Raw genomic sequence first — 13,427 nt, forward strand, 5'->3', positions numbered from 1 at the left:
TTCTGGGAGGGCAGTTTTGATCATGTTGCTCCAGGTAAGTATTTCTGAATTCACAGCCAGTTGGTGCCATCATCGAGCGGTGCTTGTCGAGTGAAGGTGTCCTGTGGGACCAGACCTGTTACAAACCTGACACTTTCGTTTCACATCTGAGAAATCACAGGCTTTGGACTAGGTAAGTCCTTGCATTGCTCCTTCCTGTGATTCTTGGGCTGCTTGATTGGAGTGAAGCTGCAGCTCCTGAGGAGATACACCCACGCCCCTGTCCCAAAGGAAGTGGAGGGGATGGTGTATTGATGAGAAAGCTGCCAGGCCAGCAACTTTCCTTACTGGTTTCACAAGTTGCTTTTCCTTTAAAAGAGACCAAAGAACTGGAACAGGCTGCAGGTAAAGTGTACTAAATAAATCTCTGTGTTAGCCCAACAGAGACTTTATCTGAAGGTGATTCAATACCTCTGCTGCCCACTCAGTAACACGGGCCAGAAACTGCTGATGGGCAAGAGCTGCACCAGTGATTGCACCAGGAAGAGATGGGAACAGTAAAGCAGAGAAGAGACAAATCAGCCTTGATGGAATATTGATACTTCAGCTGGAAATAAAAGGAAGTGCACAGGTGAGAAACCTGGAAAGAAATTGGGACTTCTGAGGGACAGAAGATGAACCCAATAAAAAATGGGATTTCTGAGGGACAGAAGATGAACCCCACAAAGGACACTGTTTCCTAGAGCACTGCAGCTGTATTTAAGAGCTATTACATTTTTAGAATGCTGTGATGCTCAGTTTTATGCCCCAAGAGATAATTTACCAGACCAGGCACAGTTAAGGGATAAACTTTATTTAAAAAAATTCAAATTTCACTTGACACATAAGTCTTAGTTGAGGTAAATGAATGTACTAGCTTAGGAAAACAACTTCGGGGGTTGGGTTTCATAAGCCATTAACACTCTGTCGTTTGCAGGGCTCCAAGAGCTAGAGGTGGAAATCGTACAGCAGGTGTCAGGTTTTCCATCCAGCTGAACTCTGCTGCGGAAGAACAGGATTTACACCCTTCAGTTCAAGCCTCTCCCACTCCTTTTGTCCTCAGTTCCTTTAGTGCTGGGTCTCTTGCCCTGAGGCTCTTCACTCCTCCCCTGCTCACAAGGTGCGGCTCCAAGAGGGGCTCAAAGTACCTCATTTGCAATCTGGACGTGGAGGCTTGTGCTGAGTTGAAATAAAAAACAAAAACACCACAACAACAAAAGAACCCACCACTGGGAAACTGCCCTTGTTTAACATCCAGCTCCAGCCTGAAGGCAGAAAAACTTCAGAGCAACAGCTGAGGCCTCCTGTGGCCCTTCACAGTCATTTCAGCTGCTTTTAGGTGTGTTCTGAACAAACTGACACGGCATTGCCACCTCTGGAAGTACCTGAATTCCATGTTTAAGCTTTATTTTCTAATATGTAAGTAAATATCCTGCAGAATCTACAGCCTGACCAGCCCCTCCAAAAGCAGATGCAAAGGTACCTGACCCAGTGGTACCTCAAAAATGTGGATAGGTAGAAGTACTAAGTTCCAACTAGTAGTACCTGATACCTGAAGTGTGTAAGTAAAACTGCCAGCACTACTCCCTGCAGCAAGATTAAATCTGCTGCTCCCTGGAGTGCCAGCCCAGCCCTCTCTGAGCAGGGCTGACCCTGTTTCATCTACTAAACCTTACTATAAAAGTACTGAAAATACTCTTCACAGGAGAATTAAAGAACACTGAAAGCACAGGATAAGCCACTATCCTCTTACTCCCTAACACTGAAATAGTTGAGCTTGAAAAACAGAGCACTGCAAGCTTTTTGTTGCTAACACTGGATAATCCAACCTGCAGGAGGCCACTCTGCCTCACTTCATGTCTTACAGCAAATTCCAACCTAACTCTGCCACGTGCAGGTTCTTTGCACCCATCTGAGTCTACACACTTTTGTCTTTTCTTGTAAATGGTGCAAATACCAACAGGCATCCTCCTTGTCTGAAATTCTTGTACCCCTGCTACAGATGCTTGGGGAGAAATGCAGGCAGGATGGCTGATCCTTCTGTACTGAGAGTGAGAATGGGGGAAGTTAATTCAATGTAAAATTATTTTATGCTTTAAGTTTATTACAGTATAGCTTAGGGCTAATGTAACATAGTGCCACTGAAGGGAAAAGGGCAGTATGATTGTCTAAGCTTTAGAAAAATATTGCTATTCTAACATGATAAAATATAGTTAATTTTAATTGAACTTGAGGTAAAGTAACACTCACTGAGGGGCTTCTTAATATAACTTTTGAATCCAGTAGCCCTGCAATCTTCTGACCAGGAATAGGCTTTGAGAAGCTCATTCTCAATCTTAGTTGCTCCTTCAAGGATATAGGTGTAACTTTATATAACTTCTGAACTCATTTAATTCACACTAATGTATCCCATCCTACTCCAGGGAGGAGACAACTGAAGTACCACCATCTGTCCAATCCCACTGCAGGCAGGGTCTGCCTGAAGCCCATCTCCCTCATCTCCAGGTGGGTCTCCAGGAGCAGTCCCAGCCTGGAGCGCTCACCTGCACTCCTGCAGTCTGGGATTGGCAGGAATGCTGCCCCTCAGAACAGCACTTCCATTGTCTCTGGGGCTGGACAGGGGAGAGAAGGCTGTGCTGAGTGCCAGGAAGGCTCTGAGGATCCACAGCTGCCAAGCCCAGGTACCAAATCACTGAGACTTGCTCTGGCAGAGGCTACACCCGAATTGTAAGCAGGGAAGACTTTCAGGGCAGGTCAGGATCACACCCTGCTCCGGGTATGGGTCTGGCTGAGGCAACGTGAGCATCAGCACGGGGCTACTCCAGAAAACACATCCCAAGTGACAACACAGAAAAGAGTTCAAGAAATACCAGAATAAGGCACTTGAGTGAGACAGTAACACCTGGCTCCACGCTTGGCCAGACAGGCTGGCTCAGAGTCCCTGCTCCGGAGGGACGAGCGGTACCGTGCGGGGGGACGGCTGCAGGCACAGCCCACTGTCCCTTCCCTCCTAAGGCAGCCTGGTGCACAGGGAAGCACAGCAGGACCTCACTGCTCTAAACACTGTGCTGAGTGGTATAAATACAGCTTTGGTCCACTACCACCCCCAGTGCTCATCTCACAGAGCAGCAGCTCAAAGCAAAGTTAACTCTACACAACGTGCGTACCCTGAGACGAGAGTACAATGAAATACTGACACGGGGAAAGGGGAAAGGTCTGATGGACTTCTTAAATTAATTTGCCTAAGCAAATGCCTGTTTCTAGCTTTGTCCAGAGTAACAAATCCAATGTTTCACAATTATTGCTTCAATGAGTCCAGTAGGAAGTACAATATAGTGGAGTTCAAGTACTATAAAAACAGGTTTTTCTTACCAGATCGTTGTCAAACAGCTGGAAGCCCATGTTTTAACATTACACTTTACAGCAAGAACAAAATCCCTTTACTCACTGCTAAAACACCAAAACTTTCCAGCCTGGGTATGAAAATGAACATCCAAAGTACAAAGAGCCACAGCACTGATCAAGTACCCAGTCAAAGACCACCTCTCTGTTGTTGGAGCTGATGGTTACTCGAAGCTTGAAGTTTCCTCCCTCGTTGCTGCAGGACCCCAACTGCACGACTTCCATGTCGAACGTCACGGTGGAGCCCGAGGTCACAGCTGGCAGCTGGTTTGTCATCTCCTTCCCATTCACAAACACTGCCCCTGAAACAGTGAGCAAATTAACAACACCCCTCACCTGCTGCACCAACCCTGCCAACCCACCCCTCCTTCCTTCCTGCAGGCAAACAGGTAAGTGACCCTGCTGCAGCTGCTGCTGTACACAAAAACTGCCTGTGTGCTCCCCAGGGATCTGAAGGACCAGGGCTGTGGGTTTGGGGCAGCAGCCCAGGCTCCAGACTCACCATTAGTGCTGATGCACACGGCTCTGTCCCGCTGCAGGGAGTCGCAGCCGTTGTGCTGCTCCACACACACCCCCAGGCTGTCCCGCCGGTCCGGCTGCCCCACGGTCTCAATCCTGCCAAGCAAAAGGTTGTCACACCCTGAAGCTTTAAATCAAAACACACCACAAAATCCAGACTGCCACACGTCACATTCTGCATCAAGTGGAAAACTTGAATTTCACAAGATCCCTTCCCCACTCTGCATTTTCTAATGCCCGTTTCAAGCAGGGTCTGGCCAGCACTAATTAGCTCATATGCTAAAGATGGTGCCAGACTGTCACCCCAACAGCACATCCCAGTGTTCCCATGTCCAAAGCCTGGGGACAGTCTGGGAAAGAAAACACCCCCTGGGCCAACATAAAAAGAGCCAATGGCAAAGCTCCACTGACTTCAGCCAGGAACAGCTGCTACAAAACTCCAGCAAGTTCAACATTCCAGGCATGTGCTCAGCACAGGCTGTATTTTACCATCCCTCAGGAGTTCCCTCCTCTGTTTTATACAAGTGCAGGTCCTACAAAAACATCAGGCGTTTTCCTACAAAACCAGGAAGCAGAACTAAAGAGCAGCTCAGCCTTCACACAGACACTGCACCTTGGATGTAAAACTCAAACAACTCAGCTGTGACAGCTCAGGGCACCACCAGCTCCCCACACATCACTTGCCTGAAGGTCAATGTCTGCCCACAGGAGTAGGTGGGAGCTTTGGAGTAGAGCACCCCAGAGGCCTGGGAGTCGTTCCGGAGCGCGATGTTCCTCCGGCTGCTCAGGCTGTAACCCTCCAGACCAGCCGTCCACTCTTCAAGGAAAGCAAACAAACAAGCAGAAGTGTGAATCCCAACTCGCTCCTGTCTGGGCAAACTCACGTCAATCACAACTTGGGTTTGCCTTTTTCTGATGGAGAGATTTGGTTTTAAAATCAACTGCAGTCACAACAAGCATTTCCCAGCTCAGAGTTCACCAGAAGTTCATTCTTTGCTGCAATTCCTGCCAAGTCCTATTGTAGGCAAAGCAAATCCTTCATTACCCACTGCTGTTAAACATTTGCAAGTGAAGAGAATATTCAGGTTTTCCCCTCTCCAAGGTGAGAGCTTGTTATGGGCTGTAGGTCACCAAAAATGCTTAGGTTGGGGTGGGGGAGAAGGAAAACTAATGCTTTCCTTCTGGCTCAGTGATGCTTTTGAAGGCTAAGCACTGAATGACCTGCAGGTTTCCTCGTCTGACCAGTGGTTTCTCATCCCTCTGCTCATGTTTTTGGGTCCAAGCATCCCTGAGGAGAAGGTGGGAGATGGCTAGTCCTGTGCCACCCTCCGTGGCTTGTCCCCACCATGGATTTTCTCCTCCCCAGCCCTGGGCTGGCACTGCTGCCCGACACACACGGCCCAGTGGATTGGTGCCACATGGTGTGCCCGGCTCCATCTCAACTGGCTCCATCTGGGATGATGTAACCCCGGCCACAGCTGCTTCAGAAGGCCCTGGGCATGGGATACACCCACCCACCCCTGGCCACACCTGCACCTGGATGTCCCTCACACTGGGTATACCCACCCACCCCTGGCCACACCTGCACCTGGATGCCCCTCACACTGGGAAGGACAGAATGAACTGCAGGACGGAGGGACAATCCATCCCACATTTCAGCCAAGGACACCCCTGCCCACACCACGAGCAGCTCCTCTCAGCTGGGGACCCTCAGGAGGTTGCCCTGCCAAGGGCTGGAGGTGGGAGCAGCCCCAGTACCGTGTGGCACCAGCGTGGTGTGGCCGAGCTGGGGGACGCTCCAGGGGCTCCACTCCTGCCGCCCGTCCCCGCGGGCGCACACCCGGAACTGGTAATCCACGTGGGGGTCGAGGTGCAGCACCATGAACTCCGTCTCCGAGCCCACGTAGGCGTCCTCAAAGGGGCTGGCAGTGCCCTTGCGGAACTGCAGCCGGTAATCCTGCGCCGAGAAGTCGTCGTCCACCTGCAGGAACAGGCACTGCCCTCACCAGGGACCCCTCGGCTGCCTCCGGGGCACAGGTGAGCACTGGATGGGCCACACTGCAGAGCAGGGCACAGGTGAGCACTGGATGGGCCACATTGCAGAGCAGGGCACAGGTGAGCACTGGATGGGCCACGTTGCAGAGCAGGGCACAGGTGAGCACTGGATGGGCCACATTGCAGAGCAGGGCACAGGTGAGCACTGGATGGGCCACGTTGCTGAGCAGGGCACAGGTGAGCACTGGATGGGCAACCCACAGGGTATTTATTTCAGAGCAGGGCACAGGTGAGCACTGGATGGGCAACCCATGGGGTATTTCAGAGCAGGAGCACTTGTGAGCATTGTATGAGCAACTCACAAGGTATTTCAGAGCAGGGGTAAAAGTGAGCACTGTATGAGCAACTTTTCAGAGCAGGGGTAAAAGTGAGCACTGTATGAGCAACTTTTCAGAGCAGGGCACACGTGAGCACTGTATGAGCAACTTTTCAGAGCAGGGGCACAGGTTAGCACTGGATGGGCACCCCACGAGGTATTTGTTTCAGAAAATAACATCAGTGTCTCAACCAACTAACACCAAAAGAAGTATCTGAATTATTCAATTACAGTTTAAAAGTATCTACAGGAGGAGAGACATTTAAAAGAAGGCTTTTCAACCAAGGAAGATAAATTATTATCTACTTTACCAGATTATACAGATATAATTAAGTTATATCTATATCTTGCTAGATTATGTACCTGTAACAAGATCCTTCAGCCAAAAGCTGAAAACAACTTTGCAAAAGAAATGCAGAGTCAAGTGTCAACAACAAGGGAAACTCACTGGTCCCTCACAAACTGTCCCAGGAAATGATTTCCAGTCCTTTGATATCCCTAACTCAAAAACATTTACACACACACCTCTCCCTCAAAAAAGAAAAGCTCCACTACCCCCAAGCAGGGCCAGATTCAGGGCACTCCTCTGTGGCACAGAATCAGAGCCCACGTGACAACAGTGCCCGTTGCTCTGGGTTTATAAGCTGAGTCCACAACTTTTGCACACAAAGGGTGGCCAGGCAAGCACTGGCTGTTCATAGACCAACAAACAACTAAACAAAGGTTTGTTTAATGCTGCAAAGGAGAATTTGTTCAATGCTGCCAAGAGCTGTCCAACAACTAAACCACACCAGACCACAGCAGTGCTTCACTCAAAACAGTCTGTGTGTTGAAAAGAAGGGTTGGTTACTGGACTAACTAACCACAATATTATTATTTCTCTTTCCCCCCACTGCATCTCCCTAAGAGCACAAACACATGTAGGTGTAAAAGCACAACAGAACAGGTTCAGCCTCACGCTGGGTGTGCTAAAACATCTTCAAGGGAGCAAAGGCATCACTTCAGCAGTGCAGGTCAGTCCCACTGAGTTGGGCTGTTACTGCCAACAAACCAGTCCCTCATTTCCACAGCACAAACAGGAACGTGGGAATCACCTCTGTCACAAACACCCTCCCAGCAGCTCTTGCTCTTGTTTGTACAACAGCAGCACACAGATCACATCTGGTATTTATTTGCTTAGTGGGAAGGCTACATGAAGGGGTTGTTTCCTGCTTGCCCAGCAAGGGAAGCAGAGCAGGGTTTCATCTGCCCCTCCCAACCTTCCCACTCACAAGGAAGGACACTTTGGGGCAGAGGAGCATGTTGGCCCTTTCTTCCTGCAGGTGGGAGCAGGAGGAGTCTGAGGGCAGAGTCTAAGACAGTGTCACTGCCAGGCAGACACAAACCCAGCACCCCCCACCCCGTCCCTACAGGGCCCTGCCTTTAAATGCTGCCATAAAAATCTCTTCTCAGGTTTCTAACTGCACACTGGACTAGTCCTTGGAAGGCAGTGGAGGATTCAGAAAGAAAGGACAGTTCAGTTTCAAAAACCCTCACACTAAAGGATTGTCACCCAGGATATTTTACCTACCTTACACCATCGGACTAAAATACCTCCAGGCTTTTCCACAAACTCCTCCAGCTGCACAGGAGGGCGAGAGGCCACAGTTCCATGGCTGAATATTTGATTTCTCAGGATAGTGAGGAGGGAGTCATCCAGCTGGGCAGACAGACAAGGCACATCAACCAAGGAAGGCACTTCTGGCAAGCTGAGAAAGGAAAGTTTGCTGTAAGGAAAGGGGCAGCTCCTCAAATTCCTGTTTCATCCATGCACTGAATCTGGGCAGATCTGCAAAGGCAGAACAGCTGCAGAAATTGGCACGTGCACTCCAAACTTCAAAGACTCAGCAAGCACCGTGTTTCAGCCCTAACCAGACTGTTTCTCAGTAAATACTCTGAAACACAGGCTGTTCTACAAGGAGTGGCTTCAGCATTCGCAAATAAGCAGCCTCTATTTCTGCAGAACAGATGGAGGGTGAAAACCACTCCATTCTGTGAGTGCCAGTCCCACTGACAGTCTGTGAGACAAACAGGACAGAACACTTCAAATGGATCTTTTAAGGCAATGGAGCAGAAAGCTTTTGTTTCAGAGGAGAAAGGATCCCCCACACAAGGAGGGCACAAATGCTGCTGCCTCCACCACCCCAGAGGGTCGGGGTCTTACCTATCCAGCTGAATATGGAAAGCTTTTTTGGTAAAGTTGCAAAGTTTCTCATTCTGTTGTCCCACATCTCCATCCACTGCACTCTCTCCTGCAACCCAACAGTAAAAACATTCCTAATGAGACCATGTCCACACAAAGCATTCTCTGCTTCAAAGAACAACCAGTTCTGACATGAGCAACCAATTAAACATGAAGCATCCTCAGCACTTTTGCCAGTCTTAGCTGGAAAATACAATTATAGTTAACAACATGAAGCCCAACTAGCAACGTTTGAAGCTCTCACAGCTCCCCTTTGACACACCCACAACAGATGTGATAATTTGCCTCAGGCACAGACAGTAGCAAAAAGTGGGTAAAATGCCAAAAATCAGGTTTATTATCAATTTGTCCACCTGCTTTACAGAAATAAAATATCAGAAAATAAAGAGGCACTTAAAAGGAAGAAATAGTTTCAACCATTCTTGTTTGCCAGAATCGAGGGGGTAACTACTGTCATAGTGAAGGGAATAGTCCCTGCATTAAAGTGTGGGGATGAACAGAAATATTTTCCTGAGCTTCCCATACAGAGCAGCATCCCACACCTCAGTTCCCAGAGACAGCAGCTCCAGTCTCCCCTCGGAGGAGTTTGGGCAATTTACACCATCAGCAAGCTCAGTCCTTTCCTAATGGAGGGTTCCAGGGGAAGGCACACATCATAACTGGCAGCAGCAGATTTAATAACTCCCTTCTGACTCAGCTGCAGCCTGTGCTTGCTGTGCAGCCTCAGGGGTGCTGCTGTGCACAGCACCAGGGGATGACGGGCACAGTCAGCTTCTCATGAGACCCCAGAGAAACTCCTGTAAAACACCAGCAATCTTTGCCCCAAATTCAGTAACCTGAGAGTTAAAATAAAGCCCAGGTGACCACCAGCTGTCCCAGAGCCGTGACAGACAAACCCCCACCAATTCCCCCCTGCAGGGTGTCAGTGCTGCAGGAGCAGGAGGCACAGAGCCCCCAGGGCAGGGCACAGAGGGGAGGCTGAGGGGGCTCTGCCACCCCAGGGACAGCCCCGTGTGCTGCAGCTCCAGGGCTGAGCTCAGGGCGAAAGAAAAGCTAAAGCTGAGCCATGAGAACAATGCAAGGAAACTGCCAGCACACTCATGGCTCAGACACACTCCCTGGGAGTTCTGCAGTGTGGGGAAAACAGTCTGGAGGGCCATTCCTGTCTGCAGAGGTATTTCACATCAGCAGGGCACAGGCTGGCCCTTGCAGGAATATTCCAGTGTCCTCCTGTGCCTGCCTCATCTGCAGGCTTTGTGGTGCAGGAGTTTTCCCCTACAGTGGCCATTTCATTCCTCACGTTCCCCTTGCACAGTGAACACAATCACACCCAGCAGCACAACCTGTTTATTTCAGTAAGACAGAATTAACTTCACCAACAGAGAAATTTGCTCTAAGATGTAGTTTATTTCAGAGCAGCCTGACATAATCCTGTCTGTCCTGCAGAGGCAGAGACCATCTCTGCAGTGGGACACTTCCCAAGCCCTTCCTGCCCCTGGAGAGGCTGCACTGCCTTGTCCACAGCCCAGGACTGGAGTGAGACCTTAAAATACAGATGTGCAGCAGATAACATGGGTCAGTTCACTACATCTACCCAGCCTGGACCTTTTCTTAACATTTGGATTGAGAGAAAACAAGCCAAATCTAGAGATTGTTGTGGGAATATTCCAGATTCTGGCAGAGGAAGGCAGAGCTGAGCCCAGCCCCAGGTGCTGCCCCAGCCTTACCTTCCCGGAGCAGCTCATCGGCCGTGCTCACCCCGTGCTCGATCAGCTTCTGGCACTCATCCAAGGGCTTGATGCTCTCCTGCTCTATGACATCCACCTCCTGCAGCAGGGACAGCAGCCTCTCATCCAGCAGCTTCCTCAGGGTCCCCTTCAGGTCAGTGAAGTGCTGCTCCAGCACATCCCTGGTCACCATGGCACTGTCCTTGATCTGAGTTCAGGCAGCAGGAGAGAACAGCTCAGCAGAAAGGCAAAGGCCACACGTGGCTCATATTATTCTGGTGTTATTCTGAACCACCTCATCATCTGCTGGAGGAGAGCTGTGAGTGCAGGCAGCTTGAGAAACGTGACAACTGGTAGGTAACAAATTAGTACAGCCATTTTTAATACATGTACAGCAGGGAGGGGGCAAAGAAACCAGTTTGGTGGAGGGGAAGAGCATATTAACTAAGCAAAATACAGACTGGGGTATAGACACCTTAGTCAAGGAATTTCTCCTGTCAGAAAAATCCAAATGCTCCGAAAATGTTCTCCCTGTTGCCCCTCAAAAACCCCACTGCTGTAATCCCACACTGTGCCATTAGACACAGGTAATCCTCCTGGGAAAGGAAAAGGTGTTAGGCTTTTAGAAGGCTATTCATGAGCACTTTTCCAGGCCCTATCACTTCAAAATCCTCATAAACTGCTTTCTTTCCAATCTTGTTCAAAGAGCTGCAAGGCTGTTCTGACTCCGGAAGAACCAGACCACAGATGGTCCTACAAGTGCTCATTAAAATGGTTACAAAGTTGCTGAATCCGACTCTTAGGGAAGAAAACACTCCTGAGCATCCCTGAGCAGAAGATGCAGAAGTGAGGGGCAAAGCTCCCCTGAGAACAACTTCTCTGTGTCACACACACAAGGAAATGCTGCCACACACTCGTGGCCTTGCACGTCATTTCTGGATCTTCAGAGGCACAACCAACACAGGAAGTTCTCTGGTTAGGCCAAACAAATTTCCTCTTCAAGTAATATTCATGAAGTGCTGCAGCTGCCCCGGTTTGGTTTCCGTTCTCTGGTTATTTCAGTGCTTGGGGGAAAAAGGAAGTTTTCTCTTTGTGGAGGGGCGGGGTGAGGGAAGGCAGAGCAGGCACTTCCCTAAGCCCAGATACAGATCGAGCAGCTCAGCCCCAGAACTAGACACTCCTCGCCCTGCAAAAGAGGAAATGCAAGTCCCTGGACACAGAGCTGTGTGAAGTCTGTGGAAAACCATGTCCTGTTGGTCCAAAGGAAAAGGATGCAGTGGATGTGATCCCTTCACGTGGGCCCTCCAGCCCCAAAGAACAAACCCCCACTACCCAAAGCCCGGCCTGACACACCCAGCCCTGGGGGACACGGGGAACAACTCCCGGGGCTGTGACTCCCTGGGGACAAAACAGCACCTGGTTCTGAAGGTGGAAGGAGAGAAAACACAAACATGCAACAGCAACACAGCACAGAAATTCGCCCTGAGAGGAAAAGGAAAGGTGAGGAAACCCCACACTGCACAAAGAGCTCCCTCAGCTCCCTCTGGGCCACCAGGCAACCCCTGGAGGTGGCAAGGTTTGGATTCCAGACAGCCACGCACAGTTCAACCTGTTCAGCAGCCCGGGGATGACAAACGATGTGCAGAGATCACCCCAGGCACCGGGAGCAGGACACTCACAGCAGCTCCTGCACCGACAGAGGCTGCTCCAGAAACGCCACCAGGACACCACTGGAACCTTCCCCGAGCTGCGTTTTGCTTGGGTTTGGTTTGAGAGCTGAACCGAAGGCAGTGAGGCACTGCCTGCAGAGGAGCCAGCCCTGCCTGCCCTCCCTGCCCATCTCACCTGCCCGGGCTGTGGAGCACAGCTGGGACAAACCCAGCCCGGCCCGCGGGCAGCCCCTGTGCCCACCCCGCGGCTGGGGGGACAGCGGGGGGACAGCAGGGGGACAGCGGGGGGACAGCAGGGGGACAGCGGGGGGACAGCAGAGCATCCCCCGGGGGGACAGCGGGGGGACAGCAGAGCATCCCCCGGGGGGACAGCGGGGGGACAGCAGAGCATCCCCCGGGGGGACAGCGGGGGGACAGCGGGGGGACAGCAGAGCATCCCCCGGGGGGACAGCGGGGGGACAGCAGAGCATCCCCCGGGGGGACAGCGGGGGGACAGCAGAGCATCCCCCGGGGGGACAGCGGGGGGACAGCAGAGCATCCCCCGGGGGGACAGCGGGGGGACAGCAGAGCATCCCCCGGGGGGACAGCGGGGGGACAGCAGAGCATCCCCCGGGGGGACAGCAGAGCATCCCCCGGGGGCAGCGTGCCCGGGCGGGGCCTGCTGGGAGGGCATGAGGATGGTGGGACACCCCTCCTTAAACCAGGCTCAGAGTCTCGGCTGCTTCAGGAAACGTGGAGCCTTTAGACAACTTTGTTCCTGCCTGGGAACCCTCGCTGTGATCCCAGAAAACGAGGCGCAGTGACAGACCCCAGGTCACACCCCCTGCTCCTGACACGTCCCCTCTGCAGCATCCACAGCCCCATCGCCCCTCGGGGCTCTTCCGGCCCGGAGCGCCAGCCTGGCTCCCACCGGGGGAGAAACACCCGGCCTGGGCCGGCCCAGCCCCGGGCAGGGCTCCGGCCGCTCGTCCCGGGGCAGCCCCGCAGAGCCGAGCAGAGCCCCGCAGAGTCCAGCCCAGCCCAGCCCAGCCCAGCCCCGCTCAGCCCCGCACAGCCCAGCCCCGCACAGCCGAGCAGAGCCCCGCAGAGTCCAGCCCAACCCAGCCCAGCCCAGCCCAGCCCAGCCCAGCCCCGCATAGCCCAGCCCCGCACAGCCGAGCAGAGCCCCGCAGAGTCCAGCCCAGCCCAGCCCAGCTCAGCCCCGCACAGCCCAGCCCCGCTCAGCCCCGCAGAGCCCCGCAGAGTCCAGCCCAGCCCAGCCCGCCCCGCCCCGCAGCCGCACCTGGTCCCGCGCCTGGCGCAGCCCCCGCAGGCGCTGCTGCAGCTCCCGCCGGTAGCTCCGCGCAGCCTCGATGCTCTCCCGGGCCTCCTGCAGGAGGAGCAGCCGCGCCTCGGCCTCGCCGGCGGCCTCCATGGGCACCGCGGCACGGCCGGGGCTCGGCCCCGGAAAGGGCGGCCCCGGGCACGGACTGGGGTGA

The 13,427-nt window shown here is 52.5% G+C and overlaps 1 protein-coding gene across 1 annotated transcript; it reads right to left on the reverse strand.

Moving 5' to 3' along the window:
• Window positions 1–816: 816 nt before the first annotated feature.
• Window positions 817–13,396, reverse strand: CRLF3 (cytokine receptor like factor 3). The gene is made up of 8 exons (XM_071573598.1): window positions 13,232–13,396; window positions 10,280–10,487; window positions 8,514–8,601; window positions 7,881–8,058; window positions 5,698–5,920; window positions 4,624–4,756; window positions 3,923–4,035; window positions 817–3,722 (listed from the first exon to the last, which is right to left on the reverse strand). The coding sequence occupies exons 1-8, from the start codon at window positions 13,361–13,363 to the stop codon at window positions 3,469–3,471; spliced, it is 1,329 nt and encodes a 442-aa protein (XP_071429699.1). The 5' UTR covers window positions 13,364–13,396; the 3' UTR covers window positions 817–3,468.
• Between the last annotated feature and the right edge of the window lie 31 nt (window positions 13,397–13,427).

The sequence above is a fragment of the Pithys albifrons genome, chromosome 19 (genome assembly GCF_047495875.1).
Source record: "Pithys albifrons albifrons isolate INPA30051 chromosome 19, PitAlb_v1, whole genome shotgun sequence".
NCBI classification, from domain to species: Eukaryota; Metazoa; Chordata; class Aves; order Passeriformes; family Thamnophilidae; genus Pithys; species Pithys albifrons.